Source organism: Pristiophorus japonicus, chromosome 15 (assembly GCF_044704955.1).
Source record: "Pristiophorus japonicus isolate sPriJap1 chromosome 15, sPriJap1.hap1, whole genome shotgun sequence".
In the NCBI taxonomy this organism is placed as follows: Eukaryota; Metazoa; Chordata; class Chondrichthyes; family Pristiophoridae; genus Pristiophorus; species Pristiophorus japonicus.
In genome coordinates, this window is record NC_091991.1 from 168,428,889 (window position 1) to 168,452,013 (window position 23,125).

At 46.6% G+C, this 23,125-nt stretch overlaps 1 protein-coding gene across 1 annotated transcript in view; it reads left to right on the forward strand.

Annotated features, from left to right (window-relative positions):
• Window positions 1-23,125, forward strand: part of LOC139281235 (cytochrome P450 3A30-like) — a 66,501-nt gene that overhangs the window by 39,433 nt on the left and 3,943 nt on the right. Inside the window, exons 6-11 of the mRNA XM_070901290.1 lie at window positions 691-779; window positions 6,607-6,755; window positions 10,563-10,690; window positions 14,861-14,954; window positions 15,659-15,819; window positions 17,522-17,748. Of these exons, the coding sequence (XP_070757391.1) occupies window positions 691-779; window positions 6,607-6,755; window positions 10,563-10,690; window positions 14,861-14,954; window positions 15,659-15,819; window positions 17,522-17,748 (848 nt within the window). The remainder of the gene's footprint in view (window positions 1-690; window positions 780-6,606; window positions 6,756-10,562; window positions 10,691-14,860; window positions 14,955-15,658; window positions 15,820-17,521; window positions 17,749-23,125) is intronic.

Here is a 23,125-nt window from a genome sequence, read left to right on the forward strand (position 1 = left end):
CAGTTCTGCTTAGTGTGGGGATAATCAGAAGCATGTTGCACAGGGAACAAGATCGGACGTCTTGTTTTCCAACCTGTGTAGCAGCTGGGATAATCAGCTTTGGTCGGATTCCCACTTAATCGCCTGCTTTCCATATTATCATGGAAAATGCAGACCTCACTCTGGAATCACGAGCAGGCAGACCAGACCTAAGACAGATGATCCACTCCTGACCAAGAATTCATTGAGGTGGCCATTATGGATAGATACTTCAGGACAAGCAAGAGTCTTAAGGAGGAATTCACTAATATCACTGCTCCAAATCATTGGGGCCTAGGGTTGCCAACCCTCCAGGATTGCCCTGGAGTCTCCAGGAATTCAAGAATAATCTCCATAAATGTGTATTTAAAAAAAAAAAATAATTATTTTGCGCACTTTGTTTTGCTTCTTTATAAAAATTTTGGAGATGGAGTGATGTTCTGTTTGACTGACGGTGAAGAATCATCTAATCGAGGGATGAGGAGTCTATTCACTTTCCGATTGGCCGAGGATGGACATGTCAAGTGACCAATGGCCAGAGTGTGGGGACGGAGCAGTTGGAGTCAGGAGCTCATGTGATGAAACACCCAGGACTACATACAACCATATATGGGCGCTGGCCAGCTTTGTGTACATCCTTTACTTTGTTTGCCCATCTTTTCCCCTCCCCAGATGTTTCCAGTAATCAACCACTACGCAAACAATCTTGTGGAATTTGCAGGAAAGAAAGCAAAGCTGAATGAATCTGTCGACCTGAAGGAGTGAGTAATGTTTTTGTCTGATTACGGATTCGTGTTCCTCCACCACGAACCTTTCCTATCCCATTAAATCGCCACGGCATCTTCGGCAGCACGTCCCAAACCTGCGACCTCTACCACCTAGAAGGACAAGGGCAGCAGACGCATGGGAGCATCATCACCTGCAAGTTCCCCGCCCAAGTTGTACACCATCCAGACTTGGAAACACGTCGCCGTTCCTTCATCATCACTGGTGTCCCAGCAATGATGAAGGACCGGTGATGTATTTCCAAGTCCTGGAACTCCCTCCCTAACAGCACTGCGGGAGTACCTTCAGCACACGGACTGCAGCGGTTCAAGAAGGCGGCTCACCACCACTTTCTCGAGAGCAATTAGGGATGGGCAATAAATGCTGGCCTTGTCAGCGACGTCCACATCCCGGAACAAATTTAAAAAAAAAAAAAAATTCTCACTTTGCTCCTAGGACCGTCGAATTCAGACTGTTCTCGGAGAGAAGGAGCATGACCCTCACTGACCCTTCATGAGTTTATTGATCGTCCTGTGTTAAACCTACTTCTGGGCTGGTTGAGATGGGACACAAGAACTTCTCATTGCAGCTCAGAAACCTACGGCTGCAATACTCAAGAACTTGTATTTTATTCTTGTGAGGAATTTAAATCCTTCTATTTGGGTTTTTCCCCCTTGGGATGGCCAAGAAGGAGGATGAATTGCTCCCTAGATTACACTAATGTCACTTCGAGCTGTTCTGGGGCATCGTTGGGAATGACCCATTGTGACGGTTCCTCTGATATTCTCCCTCCCCTCCCCCCACCCCAATTGGGTTCGACTCCATGTTCCAATACATTGGGGGGGAATTTTAACCCCCAAAAACAGGTGGGTTTGGGTCAGGTGGGAGGTTAAAGTCTTAGAAACCTGAATCCAGTCTCCAACAGTGAAGGGGGGGATGGGATGGGCAGCCAACCCGCTCCCAGGAGGTGAGTTGGCATTTAAAATATTATAATGAGGCTGCATTCCTCATTTATAAACTCCATTTTAAATTTAACTCTGGGCGGCCAGGTTTCCCGGGACTCTGGGGAACCCGGCAGCTAAATGGAGGCGAGGACTGCTGGATCCAGATGTGATCAGAGACCAGCCCCCACCCCCGCACCTCCCTCCCCCGCCCCCCAGCACCCGACCCTTCCGGCCTGCGATCACTCCCCCCTCTCCACTCCATGGTTATGGCCTGGTGCCACAGGCCTACCCTTCCAACAGCGACCCTGCCTCCCAATCTGGTTGGCTGCGGCTAGGGAAACCGAGGAGAAAGAATGTTAATCAGGCACTGCCATTAAATTCAACAGGACCTGAGGTAACCCTCCTCTTGCGGGTTTCCTCACCTCAATCCAGCCACCCCCTCCGCCCCGCGCCCTCCCCCCCATCAAATTTAAAATCCTGCCCATTGCGCCTGCATCTATTTTTAAAGCCATTTGCACTGAGAGGATAGAAACCTTTTTCTGTTTCCATTTTCTCCTGTATAAACGCACAAGCCAGAGGACAAGGTGTTCGGATATCTCCCCTCCTCCAGGACTCATCAGCCTTTGGGCCTAATTCTAGTCCATGCAGAAACCCGGTCACGGCAGGTGAATGTTTCACCTTGTGTATTGATTTTAATCCACACAACATCAACATATTGTAAGACGGATGTAGAGTCATTGGAGAAGGTGCAGAAAACGATTTACAAAGGATGCTACCAGAACGGAGAAGTTTTTCTCCAGAAAAGTAAAGGCTAAGGAGTGACCTATTAGGGGTCTTTAAAATGATGAAGGGGTTTGATAGGTTAAACGTGTATAAGATCGTATTCCATTTGCAGGGGAGCTATCGGGGCTGTAAATATTATCGTTGATGACTATGCTCCCTGTAATTTTATTTTTGGGTGCGCAGCCTCATTAACTGGCTGCGTGGCCCAGTCATATCTCTGCGCTTGCAAGGTTTTTCCATTGGGAATCGGCCTGCGTGGGACCTGCAGACTGCTGTGTGGCAGCCCAGCTTAAAGGGAACATTGGTCACCAATAAATCCAATCGGAAGTTCGAGAGAATAGTCATTACCCAAAGAGTGGTTAGAATGGTACCAACGATATAGGTAAAAAAGGGGACGAGGTCCTACGAGATGAATTTAAGGAGCTAGGAGCTAAATTTAAATGTAGGACCTTAAAAATAGTAATCTCAGGATTGCTACCAGTGCCACGTGCTAGTCAGAGTAGGAATCGCAGGATAGCTCAGATGAATACGTGGCTTGAGCAATGGTGCAGCAGGGAGGGATTCAAATTCCTGGGGCATTGGAACCGGTTCTGGGGGGGGTGGGACCAGTACAAATCGGACGGTCTGCACCTAGGCAGAACCGGAACCAATGTCCTTGGGGGAGTGTTTGCTAGTGCTGTTGGGGAGGAGTTAAACTAATGTGGCAGGGGGATGGGAACCAATGCAGGGAGACAGAGGGAAACAAAAAGGAGACAAAAGCAAAAGACAGAAAGGAGATGAGTAAATGTGGAGGGCAGAGAAACCCAAGGCAAAAAACAAAAAGGGCCACTGAATGTAAAGGAGCTGCAGGAAGGGTCAAAACTAAAAATCATGGGTTAAAAACTAGTATTAAAACACTCGACCTAAACGCATGCAGCATTCGAAATAAAGTAAATGAGTTGACGGCACAAATCATTACAAATGGGTATGATTTGGTGGCCATTACAGAAACGTGGTTGCAGGGTGGCCAAGACTGGGATTTAAACATACAGGGGTATCTGACGATTCGGAAAGATAGACAAGAAGGGAAAGGAGATGGGGTAGCTCTGTTAATAAAGGATGCTATCAGGGCAGTTGTGAGACACGATATTGGCACTAATGAACAAAATGTTGAATCATTGTGGGTGGAGATTAGAGATAGTAAGGGGAAAAAGTAACTGGTGGGCATAGTTTATAGGCCCCTAAATAATAACTTCACGGAGGGGCGGGCAATAACCAAGGAAATAATGGAGGCATGTGACAAAGGAACGGCAGAAATCATGGGGGATTTTAACCTAGATATCGATTGGTCAAAACAAATTTCACGGGGTAGCCTGGAGGAGGAATTCATAGAATGCATACGGATTGTTTCTTAGAACAGTATGTTACAGAACCTACAAGGGAGCAAGCTATCTTAGATCTGGTCCTGTGTAATGAGACAGGAATAATAAACGATCTCCTAGTAAAAGATCCTCTCGGAATGAGTGATCACAGTATGGTTGAATTTGTAATACAGATTGAGGGTGAGGAAGTAGTGTCTCAAACGAGCATACTATGCTTAAACAAAGGGGACTACAGTGGGATGAGGGCAGAGTTGGCTAAAGTAGACTGGAAACACAGACTAAACATTGGCACAATTGAGGAACAGTGGAGGACTTTTAAGGAGCTCTTTCATAGTGCTCAACAAAAATATATTCCAATGAAAAAGAAGGGCGGTAAGAGAAGGGATAACCAGCCGTGGATAACCAGGGAAATTAAGGAGAGTATCAAATTAAAAACCAATGCGTATAAGGTGGCCAAAGTTAGTGGGAAAATAGAAGATTGGGAAAATTTTAAACGACAGCAAAGAATGACTAAGAAAGCAATAAAGAAAGGAATGATAGATTACGAAGGTAAACTTGCGCAAAACATAAAAACGGATAGTAAAAGCTTTTACAGATATATAAAACGGAAAAAAGTGACTAAAGTAAATGTTGGTCCCTTAGAAGCTGAGAAGGGGGATTTAATAATGGGAAATGTGGAAATGGCTGAGACCTTAAACAATTATTTTGCTTCGGTCTTCACAGTGGAAGACACAGAAACCATGCCAGAAATTGCTGGCCACAGGAATGTGGGAAGGGAGGACCTTGAGACAATCACTATCACTAGGGGGGTAGTGCTGGACAGGCTAATGGGACTCAAGGTAGACAAGTCCCCTGGTCCTGATGAAATGCATCCCAGGTTATTAAGAGATGGCGGAAGTTATAGCAGATGCATTCGTTATAATCTACCAAAATTCTCTGGACTCTGGGGAGGTACCAGCAGATTGGAAAGCAGCTAATGTAACGCCTCTGTTTAAAAAAGGGGGCAGACAAAAGGCAGGTAACTGTAGGCCGGTTAGTTTAACATCTATAGTGGGGAAAATGCTTGAAACTATCATTAAGGAAGAAATAGCAGGACATCTAAATAGGAATAGTGCAATCAAGCAGACGCAGCATGGATTTATGAAGGGGAAATCATGTTTAACTAATTTACTGGAATTCTTTGAGGATATAACGAGCATGGTGGATAGAGGTGTACCGATAGATGTGGTGTATTTAGATTTTCAAAACGCATTCGATAAGGTGCCACACAAAAGGTTACTGCAGAAGATAAAGGTACGCGGGGTCAGTGGAAATGTATTAGCATGGATAGAGAATTGGCTGGCTAACAGAAAGCAGAGAGTCGGGATAAATGGGTCCTTTTCAGGTTGGAAATCGGTGGTTAGTGGTGTGCCACAGGGATCGGTGCTGGGACCACAACTGTTTACAATATACATAGATGACCTGGAAGAGGGGACAGAGTGTAGTGTAACAAAATTTGCAGATGACACAAAGATTAGTGGGAAAGCGGGTTGTGTAGAGGACACAGAGAGGCTGCAAAGAGATTTAGCTAGGTTAAGCGAATGGGCTAAGGTTTGGCAGATGGAATACAATGTCGGAAAGTGTGAGGTCATCCACCTTGGGAGAAAAAAGAAAAAATGGGAATACTATTTGAATGGGGAGAAATTACAACATGCTGCGGTGCAGAGGGACCTGGGGGTCCTTGTGCATGAATCCCAAAAGGTTAGTTTGCAGGTGCAGCAGGTAATCAGGAAGGCGAATGGAATGTTGGCCTTCATTGCGAGAGGGATGGAGTACAAAAGCAGGGAGGTCCTTCTGCAACTGTATAGGGTATTGGTGAGGCCGCACCTGGAGTACTGCGTGCAGTTTTGGTCACCTTACTTAAGGAAGGATATACTGGCTTTGGAGGGGGTACAGAGACGATTCACTAGGTTGATTCCGGAGATGAGGGGGTTACCTTATGATGATAGATTGAGTAGACTGGGTCTTTACTCGTTGGAGTTCAGAAGGATGAGGGGTGATCTTATAGAAACATTTAAAATAATGAAAGGGATAGACAAGATAGAGGCAGAGAGGTTGTTTCCACTGGTCGGGGAGACTAGAACTAGGGGGCACAGCCTCAAAATACGGGGGAGCCAATTTAAAACTGAGTTGAGAAGGAATTTCTTCTCCCAGAGGGTTGTGAATCTGTGGAATTCTCTGCCCAAGGAAGCAGTTGAGGCTAGCTCATTGAATGTATTCAAGTCACAGATAGATAGATTTTTAACTAATAAGGGAATTAAGGGTTATGGGGAGCGGGCGGGTAAGTGGAGCTGAGTCCACGGCCAGATCAGCCATGATCTTGTTGAATGGCGGAGCAGGCTCGAGGGGCTAGATGGCCTATTCCTGTTCCTAATTCTTATGTTCTTATGTTCTTATAATATAACTTGCTACCACGGGGAGTAGTTGAGGCGAATAGCATAGATGCATTTAAAGAGAAGCTGGATAAGTACATGAGGGAGAAAGGAATAGAAGGATATGCTGGTGGGGTGAGATGAAGGGAGGGGGAGGAGGCTCGTGTGGAGCAAAAGCTCCAGAATGGACCAGTTGGGCCGAAGGGCCTGTCTCTGTGCTGTAAATACTATGCAATGCTTTAACTCTACCTCCACTGTCAACTGGGAAAAGATTTCCTTTCTCAGCTGTTAACCCCTCTTTAATGATCACATTTCTCTTCCCAGTATCTTCGGGATGTACAGCATGGATGTGGTCACCAGCACTGCATTCAGCGTGGATGTCGACTCCATCAACAACCCCAATGACCCGTTTGTCAGCAACATTAAAAAAATGGCCAACTTCAGCTTGTTCAACCCTATCCTTCTCTGCGCTTGTAAGTGATTCAGAATATGTTCTTGCCTTTAGTTGAGCTCGGATAGTGATTTTGTTTTCTCTGAGTCCCTTTGGTTGAGGAGATGCCCTGTTCACTCGGAGCCGAGTTGCCGAGTTTCCCTCACTGCGCCATTATTAGTTCGGACTTCCCGCAACTTGTGGGCAATGTTATTTTTGAGCTGAAGGATGCCGGGCAAGTCGAACTAACAGTAGATGCCCTGCTACACCAAAATCTGGTCCCATGAGTTTTGCAAAAGCTTCTATAGATATGTGAAGAGAAAAAGATTAGTGAAGACAAACGTAGGTCCCTTGCAGTCTGATTCAGGTGAATTTATAATGGGGAACAAAGAAATGGCGGACCAGTTGAACAAATGCTTTGGTTCTGGCTTCACTAAGGAAGACACAAATAACCTTCTGGAAATACTAGGGGACCGAGGGTCCAGTGAGAAGGAGACTGAAGGAAATCTTTATTAGGCAGGGAATTGTGTTAGGGAAATTGATGGGATTGAAGACCGATAAATCCCAGGGGCCTGATAGTCTGCATCTCAGAATAGTTAAAGAAGTGGGCCAGAAATAGTGGATGCATTGGTGATCATTTTCCAACAGTCTATCGACTCTGGATCAGTTCCTATGGACTGGAGGGTAGTTAATGTAACACCACTTTTTAAGAAAGGAGGGAGAGAGAAAACAGGTAATTATAGACCGGTTAGCCTGACATCAGTAGTGGGAAAAATGTTGGAATCAATTATTAAAGTTGAAATAGCAGCGCATTTGGAAAGCAGTGACAGGATCGGTCCAAGTGGCCTAGTGTGGGTAGTGTGCTGACATGGATTGAGAACTGGTTGTCAGACAGGAAGAAAAGAGTAGGAGTAAATGGGTACTTTTCAGAATGGCAGGCAGTGACTAGTGGGGTACCGCAAGGTTCTCTGCAGGGGCTCCAGTGTTTACATTGTACATTAATGATTTAGACGAGGGGATTAAATGTAGTATCTCCAAATTTGCGGATGACACTAAGTTGGGTGGCAGTGTGAGCTGCGAGGAGGATGCTATGAGGTTGCAGAGCGACTTGGATAGGTTAGGTGAGTGGGCAAATGCATGGCAGATGAAGTATAATGTGGATAAATGTGAGGTTATCCACTTTGGTGGTAAAAACAGAGAGACATACTATTATCTGAATGGTGACAGATTAGGAAAAGGGGAGGTGCAACGAGACCTGGGTGTCATGGTACATCAGTCATTGAAGGTTGGCATGCAGGTACAGCAGGCGGTTAAGAAAGCAAATGGCATGTTGGCCTTCATAGCGAGGGGATTTGAGTACAGGGGCAGGGAGGTGTTACTACAGTTGTACAGGGCCTTGGTGAGGCCACACCTGGAGTTTTGTGTACAGTTTTGGTCTCCTAACTTGAGGAAGGACATTCTTGCTATTGAGGGAGTGCAGCGAAGGTTCACCAGACTGATTCCCGGGATGGTGGGACTGATCTATCAGGAAAGACTGGATCAACTGGGCTTGTATTCACTGGAGTTCAGAAGAATGAGAAGGGATCTCATAGAAACGTTTAAAATTCTGACGGGTTTAGACAGGTTAGATGCAGGAAGAATGTTCCCAATGTTGGGAAAGTCCAGAACCAGGGGTCACAGTCTAAGGATAAGGGGTAAGCCATTTAGGACCGAGATGAGGAGAAACTTCTTCACCCAGAGAGTGAAGAATCTGTGGAATTCTCTATCACAGAAAGTTGTTGAGGCCAATTCACTAAATATATTCAAAAAGAAGTTAGATGTAGTCCTTACTACTAGGGGGATCAAGGGGTATGGCGAGAAAGCAGGAATGGGGTACTGAAGTTGCATGTTCAGCCATGAACTCATTGAATGGCGGTGCAGGCTCGAAGGGCCGAATGGCCTACTCCTGCACCTATTTTCTATGTTTCTAAGTCAGCATGGATTTATAAAAGGGAAATCATGCTCGACAAATTTTCTAGAATTCTTTCAGGATGTAACCAGTAGAGTGGACAAGGGAGAACCAGTGGATGTGGTGTACTTGGACTTTCAAAAGGCTTTTGCCAAGATCCCACACAAGAGATTGGTGTGCAAAATTAAGGCACATGGTGTTGGGGATAATGTTCTGATGTGGATTGAGAACTGGTTGGCAGACAGGAAACAGAGTTGGGATAAACAGGTCCTTTTCAGAATGGCAGGCAGTGACTTGTGGGGTGCTGCAGTGCTCAGTGCTGGGACCCCAGCTATTTACAATATACATTAATGATTTGGATGAAGGAATTGAGTGTAATATCTCCAAGTTTGCAGACGACACTAAGCTGGGTGGCGGTGTGAGCTGTGAGGAGGACGCTAAGAGGCTGCAGGGTGACTTGGACAGGTTAGGCGAGTGGGCAAATGCATGGCAGATGCAGTATAATGTGGATAAATGTGAGGTTATCCACTTTGGTGGCTAAAACACGAAGGCAGAATATTATCTGAGGCGGCAGATTAGGAAAAGGGGAGGTGCACGAGACCTGGGTGTCATGGTACATCAGTCATTGAAAGTGGGCATGCAGGTACAGCAAGTGGTGAAGAAGGCAAATGGTATGTTGGCCTTCATAGATAGGGGATTTGAGTATAAGAGCAGGGAGGTCTTACTGCAGTTGTACAGGGTCTTCGTGAGGTCTCGCCTGGAATATTGTGTTCAGTTTTGGTCTCCTAATCCGAGGAAGGACATTCTTGCTATTGAGGGAGTGCAGCGAAGGTTCACCAGACTGATTCCCGGGATGGCAGGAGTGACATATGAGGAGAGACTGGATCGACTCGGCTTATATTCACTGGAATTTAGAAGAATGAGAGGGGATCTCACAGAAACATATAAAATTCTGACAGGATTGGACAGGTTAGATGCGGGAACAATGTTCCCGATTGTTGGGGAAGTCCAGAACCAGGGGTGACAGTCTAAGGGTAAGGGGTAAGCCATTTAGTACCAAGATGAGGAGAAACTTATTCACTCAGAATTGTGAACCTGTGGCATTCTCTACCACAGAAAGTTATTGAGGCCACTTCGTTAGATATATTCAAAAGGGAGTTAGATGTGGCCCTTACGGCTAAAGGGATCAAGGGGTATGGAGAGAAAGCAGGAATGGGGTACTAAAGTTGCAAAAATGATCAGCAATGATCATATTGAATGGTGGTGCAGGCTCGAAGGGCCGAATGGCCTACTCCTGCATCTATTTTCTATGTTTCTATGCTCATAGGAATCCATCACTCTGTAGCTCCACAGTCTGACTGCCAGGTGGCTTTTCTTCACAGTTTGCTCAAAATGCTTACTGAGAATTACTTAATTCCAAATTTTAAATCCCCCTACCCCCACCCTGCAAACATGACGATCAGGGCGTGTTTGAAGCAGAGACCATCACTCCTTTTAAGTATAAAATGGATAAATAATTGAAGATGAGGATTATACAGCACCAAGGGAAGAGATCAGGGTAGTGGGAATAATGGATTGCTCTAAGAAAGAGCTGGCACAGACATGGGCCAAAGAGGGGGTTCTCCTCGTTTATTGGCCAATATTTATCCCTCAGCTAGCATCACTAAAACAGTTTCTGTTCACTGTCACATTGCTGTTTGTGGGAGCTTGCTGTGCGCAAATTAGCTGTTGCATTTCCTACATTATAACCATGACTACACTTCAAAAATGCTTCATTGGCTGCTAAAGCACTTTGGGACATCCTGAGGTTGTGAAAGGCGTTATAGAAATGTTTCCCTCTCCTTTCTAAACTTCTGTGTGCAGGGTTACATTGCTTATATATTTGATTTTTCTTTTTTCCAGTGATTTTTCCTGCCTTACTTCCAGTCCTGGTAAAACTTGATTACAGCTTCTTCCCTAGAGATGTGACTGCCTTTTTCATGAGTGCTTTGGAGGATTTGAAGTCCAAGAGACTAAAAGGAGTGCACACCGTGAGTGTTAAACTAACTAGTAAAATGGTTCAGGTTTCTGGACCTGTTCTGCCTCTCTCCCTTAACACTGACTATCCTTCACCACCTTATTCTCACAACTAGAAAGCGAAGTGAAGGAAAACATCGCAGAGGTACTGGCCATAATCTTCCAATCCTCCTTCGAAATGGGGTGGTGCCGGAGGACTGGAAAATTGCAAATGTTACACCCTTGTTCAAAAAAGGTGTAAAGATAAACCCAGCAACTACAGGCCAGTCAGTTTAACCTCGGTAGTGGGGAAGCTTTTAGAAACAATAATCAGGGACAAAATTAACAGTCACTTGGACAAATGCGGTTTAATTAAGGAAAGTCAGCACGGATTTGTTAAGGGCAAATTGTGTTTAACCAACATGATAGAGTTTTTTGACGAGGTAGTGTGAGCGGTTGTTTTTTGGACTGGAGGAAGGTGGTGTTCCCCAGGGGTCGGTTCTGGGACCACTGCTTCTCTTGATATATATTCATGACTTGGGTGTACAGGGCACAACTTCAAAATTTGCAGATAACACAAAACTTGGAAGTATCATGTACAGTGAGGAGGATAGTGATAGACTTCAAGAGGACACAGACAGGCTGGTGGAATGGGCAGGCACTTGGCAGATGAAATTTAATGCAGAAAAACGTGAAGTGGTACATTTTGGTAGAAAAAATGAGGAGAGGCAATATAAACTAAAGGGTACCATCCTTGAACCATGAACAGAAAGACCATAGAGAATATGTGCACAAATCGTTGAAGGTGGCAGGGCAGGTTGCGAAAGCAGTTAATAAAACTTACAGGATCCTGGGCTTGATAAATAGTGGTATGGAGAACAAAAGCATGGAAATTATGATGAACATGTATAAAAAAAACTGGTTCGGCCTCAACTGGAGTATTGTGTCCAATTCTAGGCACCGCACTTTAGGAAGGATGTGAAGGCCTTAGAGAGGGTGCAGAAAAGATTTACGAGAATGATTCCAGGGATGAGGGACATCAGTTTTGTGGATAGACTGGAGAAGCTGGGTTGTTCTCCTTAGAGCAGAGAGAAGTGCGAGCAGATTTGATCAAAATCATGAGAGGTCTGGACAGAGTAGATAGAGAGAAACTGTTCCCATTGGCGGAAGGGTCGAGAACCAGAGGACACAGATTTAAGGTGATTGGCAGAAGAACCAAAGGCGACACGAGGAAAAACTTTTTTACGCGCCGAGTGGTTAGGATCTGGAATGTACTGCCTGAGAGGGTGGTGGAGGCAGACTCGATCATGGCTTTCAAAAAGGAATTGGATAAGAACCTGAAGAAAATAATTTGCAAGGCTACGGGGAAAGGGCAGGGGAGTAGGACTAGCTGAGGTGCTCTTGCAGAGAGCTGACACGGGCTCGACGGGCCGAATGGCCTCCTTCTGTGCTGTAACCATTCTCTGATTAGAGCAGTGGCTATAACAATATTGGTATAATTCGAAGGGATGGATAGCTGGGGAATATTGTGTCCTTTTTGCAGCTGTTGAAATTTGCCAGCCGGGCATGCGGTTTAAGTGTTCAATCCGGTTGGAGCCAGCCCTGCGGCCACACGCCGGGGATTGCTGCCGGGGTTCGCCCATCTCAGCCTGGAATATAGAGATGGCGGGGACGAAGGCTGCTTTCGCTGTCCCAGGCTTACGCCAATCTTCGGCCGAGGTTACGGTGGGCGATCAGGAGCAGTCCCCGGAGATTCTACCCCACGGTGTCTTAGGCTGCATATTTTCTTCAGAAATAGGGACCCAGTACTTTTACAAAAAGGTACTGGATGACCTATGAATAGAAGAGGGGGAGGATTAGTGGGAGGGGAGGGGATGGAGGAGAAAAGCAGTCTGGATCTTTTCTCTCGGTCTGTATCGATGTTGATTAGAAATCTTATTACCTCTAACTGTTCCATATCCTTTCCAAAGTTGTTTTACGATTGACCGCTGTAATGTGTAACCTGTTTGACACCAGCGGGCCGAAATTGACCCTTTCCTGAAGGCCTGTTACCACCGCAAATCGGCGGCCAGGCTGCGGAGCGGAGTGGCCGGCGACTTTTGGTGGAATGGCCACTGCTCGCCCAATTCCCCTCCCGTGTTTTCCCGGCGGTGCCCTGGTTCCCCCTTTACCGCTCCACTGCTGCCGATCGGAGTTAAGTGCGTCGCCATCGTGCACACCGCCGATGTACCCCCCCGATGGCGAGATCCCCCTCGGAAGATCTTGGGCCCGCCCGGCAGTGCCAAAACCTGTTTTGAGGCTGTGGCCTTCTGCACCAGCGGTGCAGCTTCCCTTTAAGGGGCGGGCGCACTGCTGCTGCCGCCATGTTTTTTTTGTCGGCCGACTGCCATGTCGGCGCGATAATTATGCCCCCGGGTTCAGCCGGGCCACCAACAGGCAGCCTGGCACCCCCTCTTGGGCGCCAGGCCGCTTGCTCCTCCGCAACCCTCCCTGGTGGCCCAGTGGGCCGAAGTTTAAAAATCGCGAAGGCTCTCGCCTTTAAGTGAAGGGGAGCGCCGTGGTTACATGGCACCGGGATGACATCATCAGCGCTACGCTGATGACTGACAACCGCGGTCACCCCGCCCGCCACCACCAACTTCCGCCTCTCAAGACTGAGAACTTGCGCTCGCCGCCCCACATCCGGCCCCATTTTAACCGACTTCTGGTCCGCCGGAAAAAAAGCCAAAGAGCGGAATTGCGCTGAGAATTGCGCTCGAGGCCACCGCATCCACCTCGCCGGTAAAAGCAAGAGAAGCAGAGTAGGTGCGCTCTGTCCTTTGTGCCCCATTAAATGTTCAGAGCAAAACCGAAATTTATTTAGTTGATGGACAGCACTGACTGTTATGAGGCAATGATATTCTTGCATGTAAATTGGATTAGAGGGTGACATCCAATACTGGGGCCGTCTTTACAGCAGAGTTGTAGCTCATTAAATGTCGGGAGAAGTGTCTGTTGGTGATGGTACAGGAGAGAAGCGACACAACTGCAGTTTCTTGGTCACATTGAGCATCTTGTATTCAAAGTAAAGTTGGTTAAATTGACCGAAGAGCAAGAATCTCAATTTATTCCAGCCTGCCCAATATGGAATACCTGTGTCCTTGACTTGTTTAACAGACTATGGCGAGGGTACGGGAGAGCTTCACTGGGGAGATAAATGGGGGATGAGAGGTTTTAGCTGAGGAGAGACAAAAGAAAGTGGGGCATTTTTCACTGGATTAGAGACAGTTCAAACATTTGGTAAGGTGCGGGGGGGTACTTTTCCACAGGTTGGTGATCTGGTAACAAGAGGGCATAAATTTAAAATCATCACAGTGAGAGGTTAGGTGAAATTATTGTTGTGTGGAGGATTGATGGAACGCCCGACCAGAAGCAGAATCCATAACCGCTTCTAATGAGGAATTGGATAAATATGTGAAAATAGAATGTTAAAAGGCTATTGGGAATGGGACGCACTGGGCAGCCAGTGCAGCTGTGCTGAGCTTAGTGGGCAGTGTTGTGAAAGGCGATAGCCCTGAAATTCCAGGGTCCCTGCTCCCCCACCAGCAGAGTGGTGCAGTGCGGACTCCCACTGGCCACCCACAGCCGTCAGTGATGACCCCGCCCCAATTGTAGCGGGTGGAGTAATTTACATAGTCACCGTGAGGGGCCCTGCCTGACTGCAGGCTCTGCTGCTCCTGTCGGGGGAGCAGGCAAACCGTGAAGGCCAAAGATTTACGGTTGTTGTATTTTGTCATCTCCCCGCAGGGATAGAGTGTTGAGCCCTGTGGGATTGATGACCTTTCTCTCGGGGAATCTCGGGGGCCCTTTTACTCGGCCCATAATCGGCCGACGTGAGTTCCGTTGGGCCCAGGGAAAACGCAATGGGCAGAATACCTGGAGTAGCTCAGGAATTCCCGCTGACACCCCCCAGAGCAGTCTTTGAGCAAATACGAATAGGTGGAAGACTCGACCGCTCTTCCCCCCCCCCCCCCCCCCGCTCCCCGCCTGCTCCCCTGACCAGAGTTCAGGGTGGATTCTGATTCTGGCCCCTCTGGAGCCAATACCTTCTACTTCCTCCTTTCCCCTCCCTCGGGAATTTCAGGATGCACGACTTTTAAATCCTAAGAAACCCGTTTCCGTGCCATCGGAGCCAATCCCTCACATGGTTCTTGTTTAACTCTCAGGACCGGGTGGATTTTCTGCAGCTGATGGTTGATTCTCAAACGACCCACATCAGCTCCGAGAAGCAGAATGGAGCCAGCAATTCGACATACAAAGGTATTGTCAGTGGGAAGCCTCTCATTCCCTTCATCCTTGTTTCTTTCTGTCCCTGAAGTCCTTGTTCCCTATTTATCTCTCAGCTCTCCCCACACCCTACCTGGCTGACCGTTTGGACACGTGACCTGCTCCATAACTCACAGCGAGAGGGTTCTGTGAGAACATTCTGGGGAGGCCTGACTCCTGCTGGGATTGTTTCCTCTCTTGCCCTACTGGGATTTGCCTGGTTTCAGGCCAGTGATTCCCCACCGTCATGGGTCTGAGTTTGGGAACTGGGTAGTGCAGGGAAATTGCAGACACACATTAATCACCCTTGTGTGGCTGTGTACTGGAGTTCCTGTGAGCACGACCTGCTGACTGTCCCTCGTTGCTTTAAGAAATGTCCATTTTTCTCTAACTTCCAAAAGCATAAAAGTAGATTTGAACTGCCATTTTACTTGACGTGTCCTCTTACTAAACTCTAGCTTGTAATCCATTCCACTTACTGTGCTGGGTATACACTCACAGATTTTAGTACCTGTACCTAATTTAATACTCCAGGCACGGTTATTGGAAATGTTGAATTAACTGTGGCATTGCATTTTTAAGTAGCTGTAATAATAAAAGTTTTAATAAATATTTGCAATGAAAACCCAATATTTTAAGCTTCTGTGTTGTAAGGTGAGGTTTGCGGTACAAATTCTGATACTTCCGATTCTCTGCAGCTCTGACTGACACCGAGATTCTGGCGCAGGCCATGACCTTTATCTTTGCTGGGTACGAGACCACCAGCAACACATTGTCATATGTGGCGTACAATCTGGCTACGCACCCAGACGTACAGAAGAAACTGCAGCAGGAAATAGATGAGGCCTTTCCCAACAAAGTGAGTCCTTGAGAAGGAATTTGCATTTATATAGCGCCTTTCACGGCCTGAGGACATCCCAAACTCCATTAGAGACAATGAAGTACATTTGAAGTGCAGTCAATTTTTTTATGTAAACAGCGCAGCAGCCAATTTGCGCACAGCAAGCTCCCACAAACATCATCATCATCATAGGCAGTCACTCGAAATCGAGGAAGATTTGCTTCCACTCTAAAAATGAGTTATTACGTGACTGAACAGTCCAACACGGGAATTACAGTCTCTGTCACAGGTGGGACAGATAGTCGTTGAAGGAAAGGGTGGGTGGGACTGGTTTGCCGCACGCTCTTTCCGCTGCCTGCGCTTGGTTTCTGCATCCTCTCGGTGACGAGACTATGAGAACAGTGTGATAATGACCAGATAAATATTGGCCAGTGAGAAATCACTTGAACTTCAAAATCGTGCCATGGGATGTTTTGCATCCACCTGAGAGGGGCCTCTGTTTGACGTCTCATCTGAAAGACGGCACCTCCGACACTGCAGCACTCGTTCAGTACTGCACTGGATAATTGTGCTCAAATCTCAGACGTGGGACTTGAAATCAGAACCTTCTGACTGAGGCCTAGAGCTGCAGTTTACCTATAGGATTATTTGCTGAGTGCACGCTGGCGATGTGGAAACCTCACCTGCTGGGAGCCCCTATTGGGGAAGATAATGGGCGCACTGCTTGGGATTTTCCATCGTTTGACTTCAACGTTACTGCCGTGTGTTCAGGGAATCACCCCCAGGGGCCTTGGTGGCCAAGACAATGAATGGGGTTCATTTCCCATGCTGTTCCATCACCAGCAGCTGCTCTACTTTCCACAATGTAGTGAGTTTAGTGTGCTTTGATTTCCAGTCCTTTACAGACCTTCAATGAACAATTGTTCAGCAAAATGTTTGTTTGTGAGGAGGGAGGGAACAGCCAGGAGAGCTGTATGTTATTTCGATCCTGATGATAAGCTCACGTGATGTGAATGACCTCATTTACATTGCATTCCCTGCTGGACAGTAGTGGCCACCATCCCTGGATCCTCCTCGTTTCATCCTGCTTTTCTGTTCCAGAATGTAACCCCCTCTCCCCCACTCTTTGTTGAGTTATTTTGTTCTTTTCTACCCCCTTCATCCCTAAATAGGTCGCTTCACCCCTCACAGCAAATAGACAATCTGCTCTCGGGTTTTCTGCATTGCTCTGAAATTGGCGAGTATGTTCATTCCGAATATAAAGCACTTGATGGTGTTTGCTCTGTTTTGTGCTCACGATGTGTATTGCGTAGTATTTACAGCACAGGAACAGGCCACCTGTCCCGACAGGTCCATGCTCCACACGAGCCTCCTCCCACCTTCTTCATCTCACCCCGTCAACAAATCCTTCTATTCCTTTCTCCCTCACGTGCTGGTCTAGCTTATCCTTAAATGTATCTATGCTGTTCATCTCAACCACTCCATGTGGTAGCAAATTCCACATCCTAACCACGTTCTAGTAAAGAAGTTTCTCCTGAATTCCCTATTGGATTTATTAGTGACTGCCTTGTATTTAGTGTCCCTAGTTCTGGTCTCCCCTACAGTGGAAACGCCTTCTCTGCCAATACACAGTAACAGAAAATACCTCTCCTGCTCTATAACAAATTATAACTTTCTGGACGGTCCTGTTCCGTTGCTAAAAGTGTGTTTGTGTGTGAAGGCTACTCCCACATATGAAGCAGTGATGCAGTTGGAGTACTTGGAAATGGTGATATCGGAAACCCTGCGGCTGTACCCTCCTGCGCCCCGTATAGACCGAGTGTGCAAGAAAGATGTCCAGATCAATGGGATGACCATTCCAAAGGGGACCGTTGTCATGGTGCCTGCCTATGTCCTGCACCACGATCCGGCGTACTGGCCGGAGCCTGAGGAGTTCAGACCTGAAAGGTACGTAGCAATGGGATTTGTGTTTCCCCGCCCCAAACCCTTCATGTTCTCCGCTGCTACCAGTTGGGGTTTAGTGTAAGCCTCTCTTTATTTGCATGGAAACAACAACAACAACTTGCATTTATATAGTGCCTTTAACGTAGTGAGACGTCCCAAGGCGCTTCACGGGAGTGTAATGAGACTAAAGATTTGACACAGAGCCACATAAGGAAAGATTAGGGCAGGTGACCAAAAGCTTGTTCAAAGAGGTAGGTTTTAAAGGAGCGTCTTAACATAGAAACATAGAAAATAGGTGCAGGAGTAGGCCATTCGGCCCTTCTAGCCTGCACCGCCATTCAATGAGTTCATGGCTGAACATTCAACTTCAGTACCCCATTCCTGCTTTCTCGCCATACCCCTTGATCCCCCTAGTAGTAAGGACCTCATCTAACTCCTTTTTGAATATATTTAGTGAATTGGCCTCAACAACTTTCTGTGGTAGAGAATTCCACAGGTTCACCACTCTCTGGGTGAAGAAGTTCCTCCGCATCTTGGTCCTAAATGGCTTACCCCTTATCCTTAGACTGTGACCTCTGGTTCTGGACTTCCCCAACATTGGGAACATTCTTCCTGCATCTAACCTGTCTAACCCCGTCAGAATTTTAAATGTTTCTATGAGGTCCCCTCTCATTCTTCTGAACTCCAGTGAATACAAGCCCAGTTGATCCAGTCTTTCTTGATAGGTCAGTCCCGCCATCCCGGGAATCAGTCTGGTGAACCTTCGCTGCACTCCGTCAATAGCAAGAATGTCCTTCCTCAGGTTAGGAGACCAAAACTGTACACAATACTCCAGGTGTGGCCTCACCAATGCCCTGTACAACTGTAGCAACACCTCCCTGCCCCTGTACTCAAATCCCCTTGCTATGAAGGCCAACATGCCATTTGCTTTCTTAACCGCCTGCTGCACCTGCATGCCAACCTTCAATGACTGATGTACCACGACACCCAGGTCTCTTTGCACCTCCCCTTTTCCTAATCTGTCACCATTCAGATAATAGTCTGTCTCTCTGTTTTTACCACCAAAGTGGATAACCAAACATTTATCCACATTATACTTCATCTGCCATGCATTTGCCCACTCACCTAACCTATCCAAGTCGCTCTGCAGCCTCACAGCATCCTCCTCGCAGCTCACACTGCCACCCAACTTAGTGTCATCCGTAAATTTGGAGATACTACATTTAATCCCCTCGTCTAAATCATTAATGTACAATGTAAACAGCTGGGGCCCCAGCACAGAACCTTGCGGTACCCCACTAGTCACTGCCTGCCATTCTGAAAAGTACCCATTTACTCCTACTCTTTGCTTCCTGTCTGACCACCAGTTCTCAATCCATGTCAGTACACTACCCCCAATCCCATGTGCTCTAACTTTGCACATCAATCTCTTGTGTGGGACCTTGTCGAACGCCTTCTGAAAGTCCAAATATACCACATAGAAACATAGAAACATAGAAAATAGGTGCAGGAGCAGGCCATTCAGCCCTTCTAGCCTGCACCGCCATTCAATGAGTTCATGGCTGAACATGAAACTTCAGTACCCCCTTCCTGCTTTCTCGCCATAACCCTTGATCCCCCGAGTAGTAAGGACTTCATCTAACTCCCTTTTGAATATATTTAGTGAATTGGCCTCAACTACTTTCTGTGGTAGAGAATTCCACAGGTTCACCACTCTCTGGGTGAAGAAGTTTCTTCTCATCTCGGTCCTAAATGGCTTACCCCTTATCCTCAGACTGTGACCCCTGGTTCTGGACTTCCCCAACATTGGGAACATTCTTTCTGCATCTAACCTGTCTAAACCCGTCAGAATTTTAAACGTTTCTATGAGGTCCCCTCTCATTCTTCTGAACTCCAGTGAATACAAGCCAAGTTGATCCAATCTTTCTTGATAGGTCAGTCCCGCCATCCCGGGAATCAGTCTGGTGAACCTTCGCTGCACTCCCTCAATAGCAAGAATGTCCTTCCTCAAGTTAGGAGACCAAAACTGTACACAATACTCCAGGTGTGGCCTCACCAAGGCCCTGTACAACTGTAGCAACACCTCCCTGCCCCTGTATTCAAATCCCCTCGCTATGAAGGCCAACATGCCATTTGCTTTCTTAACCGCCTGCTGTACCTGCATGCTAACCTTCAATGACTGATGTACCATGACACCCAGGTCTCGTTGCACCTTCCCTTTTCCTAATCTGTCACCATTCAGATAATAGTCTGTCTCTCTGTTTTTACCACCAAAGTGGATAACCTCACATTTATCCACATTATACTTCATCTGCCATGCATTTGCCCACTCACCTAACCTATCCAAGTCACTCTGCAGCCTAATAGCATCCTCCTCGCAGCTCACACTGCCACCCAACTTAGTATCATCCGCAAATTTGGAGATACTGCATTTAATCCCCTCGTCTAAATCATTAATGTACAATGTAAACAGCTGGGGCCCCAGCACAGAACCTTGCGGCACTCCACTAGTCACTGCCTGCCATTCTGAAAAGTACCCGTTTACTCCTACTCTTTGCTTCCTGTCTGACAACCAGTTCTCAATCCACGTCAGCACACTACCCCCAATCCCATGTGCTTTAACTTTGCACATTAATCTCTTGTGTGGGACCTTGTCGAAAGCCTTCTGAAAGTCCAAATATACCACATCAACTGGTTCTCCTTTGTCCACTTTACTGGAAACATCCTCAAAAAATTCCAGAAGATTTGTCAAGCATGATTTCCCTTTCACAAATCCATGCTGACTTGGACCTATCATGTCACCATTTTCCAGATGCACTGCTATGATATCCTTAATAATTGATTCCATCATTTTACCCACGACTGAGGTCAGGCTGACCGGTCTATAATTCCCTGTTTTCTCTCTCCCTCCTTTTTTAAAAAGTGGGGTTACATTGGCTACCCTCCACTCCATAGGAACTGATGCAGAGTCAATGGAATGTTGGAAAATGACTGTCAATGCATCCGCTATTTCCAAGGCCACCTCCTTAAGTACTCTAGGATGCAGTCCATCAGGCCCTGGGGATTTATCGGCCTTCAATCCCATCAATTTCCCCAACACAATTTCCCGACTAATAAAGATTTCCCTCAGGTCCCCCTCCTTACTAGACCCTCTGACCCCTTTTATATCCGGAAGGTTGTTTGTATCCTCCTTAGTGAATACCGAACCAAAGTACTTGTTCAATTGGTCTGCCATTTCTTTGTTCCTCGTTATGACTTCCCCTGATTCTGACTGCAGGGGACCTACGTTTGTCTTCACCAACCTTTTTCTCTTTACATACCTATAGAAACTTTTGCAATCCGCCTTAATGTTCCCTGCAAGCTTCTTCTCGTACTCCATTTTCCCTGCCCTAATCAAACCCTTTGTCCTCCTCTGCTGAGTTCTAAATTTCTCCCAGTCCCCAGGTTCGCTGCTATTTCTGGCCAATTTGTATGCCACTTCCTTGGCTTTAATACTATCCCTGATTTCCCTAGATAGCCACGGTTGAGCCACCTTCCCTTTTTTATTTTTACGCCAGACAGGAATGTACAATTGTTGTAATCAACTGGTTCTCCCTTATCCACTCTACTGGAAACATCCTCAAAAAATTCCAGAAGATTTGTCAAGCATGATTTCCCTTTCACAAATCCATGCTGACTTGGACCTATCATGTCGCCTCTTTCCAAATGCACTGCTATGACATCCTTAATAATTGATTCCATCATTTTACCCACTACCGATGTCAGACTGACCGGTTTATAATTCCCTGTTTTCTCTCTCCCTCCTTTTTTAAAAAGTGGAGTTACATTGGCTACCCTCCACTCCATAGGAACTGATCCAGAGTCAATGGAATGTTGGAAAATGACTGTCAACGCATCCACTATAGAAACTTTTGCAATCCGTCTTAATGTTCCCTGCAAGCTTCTTCTCATACTCCATTTTCCCTGCCCTAATCAAACCCTTTGTCCTCCTCTGCTGAGTTCTAAATTTCTCCCAGTCCCCAGGTTCGCTGCTATTTCTGGCCAATTTGTATGCCACTTCCTTGGCTTTAATACTATCCCTGATTTCCCTTGATAGCCACGGTTGAGCCACCTTCCCTTTTTTATTTTTATGCCAGACAGGAATGTACAATTGTTGTAGTTCATCCATGCGGTCTCTAAATGTCTGCCATTGCCCATCCACAGTCAACCCCTTAAGTATCATTCGCCAATCCATCCCAGCCAATTCACGCCTCATACCTTCAAAGTTACCCTTCTTTAAGTTCTGGACCATGGTCTCTGAATTAACTGTTTCATTCTCCATCCCAATGCAGAATTCCACCATATTATGGTCACTCTTCCCCAAGGGGCCTCGCATAACGAGATTGCTAATTAATCCTCTCTCATTACATAACACCCAGTCTAAGATGGCCTCCCCCCTAGTTGGTTCCTCGACATATTGGTCTAAAAAACCATCCCTTATGCACTCCAGAAAATCCTCCTCCACCGTATTGCTTCCAGTTTGGTTAGTAAATGAGTAAAGAGAGGTGGATAGAGAGGCGGAGAGATTTAGGCAGGGACCCAGGCTATAGAAGGCACTTCCTACCAATGGGGAAGTTTAATTAGCTCAGCAATGCTCTCCGGCCTCATTTCCGTAGTTTACTAAAGTGCGATTGCCATCACCACACTCTGCACGTTTTGACTTCTTACTGGGAACCTTCCACTTTTGCTGCCTTGTCCAGGCGGCCATTGTCTGAGTCTTGGCGAGCTATTCAGCTGCTGTAGCCAGAACCAGAGGCGGCTTGCATTGCCTCGTCTAGACTTCCAGTACATAGAATATACAACACAGAAACAAAGTACGGAAGTTGTAGTTGTGTCTCGGACAGTTTTGCCTATCGATGGTCAAATATCTCTTGGTGCAGTTGGGTGTTTCTTTGTTTGGTAATTTCATCGTGGAACTGGCTGAAAATGGTAGACACATTACCAGCTTGTGTCCTGGACTGTGACACAGGGTATAAGCGCATGAGTGAAGGGTCCGTTAATATGGTTTAAAAAGCCGGCTTGGCTAGACAGGCATAGCGTGTGCCTCACCTGTCAAAGGATCACCAGCCCCCACTAGGCAGAACAATATCCTCCTTCAGTACCAACATACACACTTACTTTCCAGCAAGTCTAGTGATCAGGAGCACATGCCTGGGATGTTTCTCTTCTTTGCATTCCATGGACTTTGGGTTACTGAGGCTAAATATAGCACTGCTATCACCACCCTGACTGAGGTCAACTGCCTGCACATAGGAAGGAAACATGAACGGCACATGAACTTCAGGAATAGCTAATGAAGCTGAACAAGAGCAAGCTGTCTTCATCGACTAAATGAGTCCAA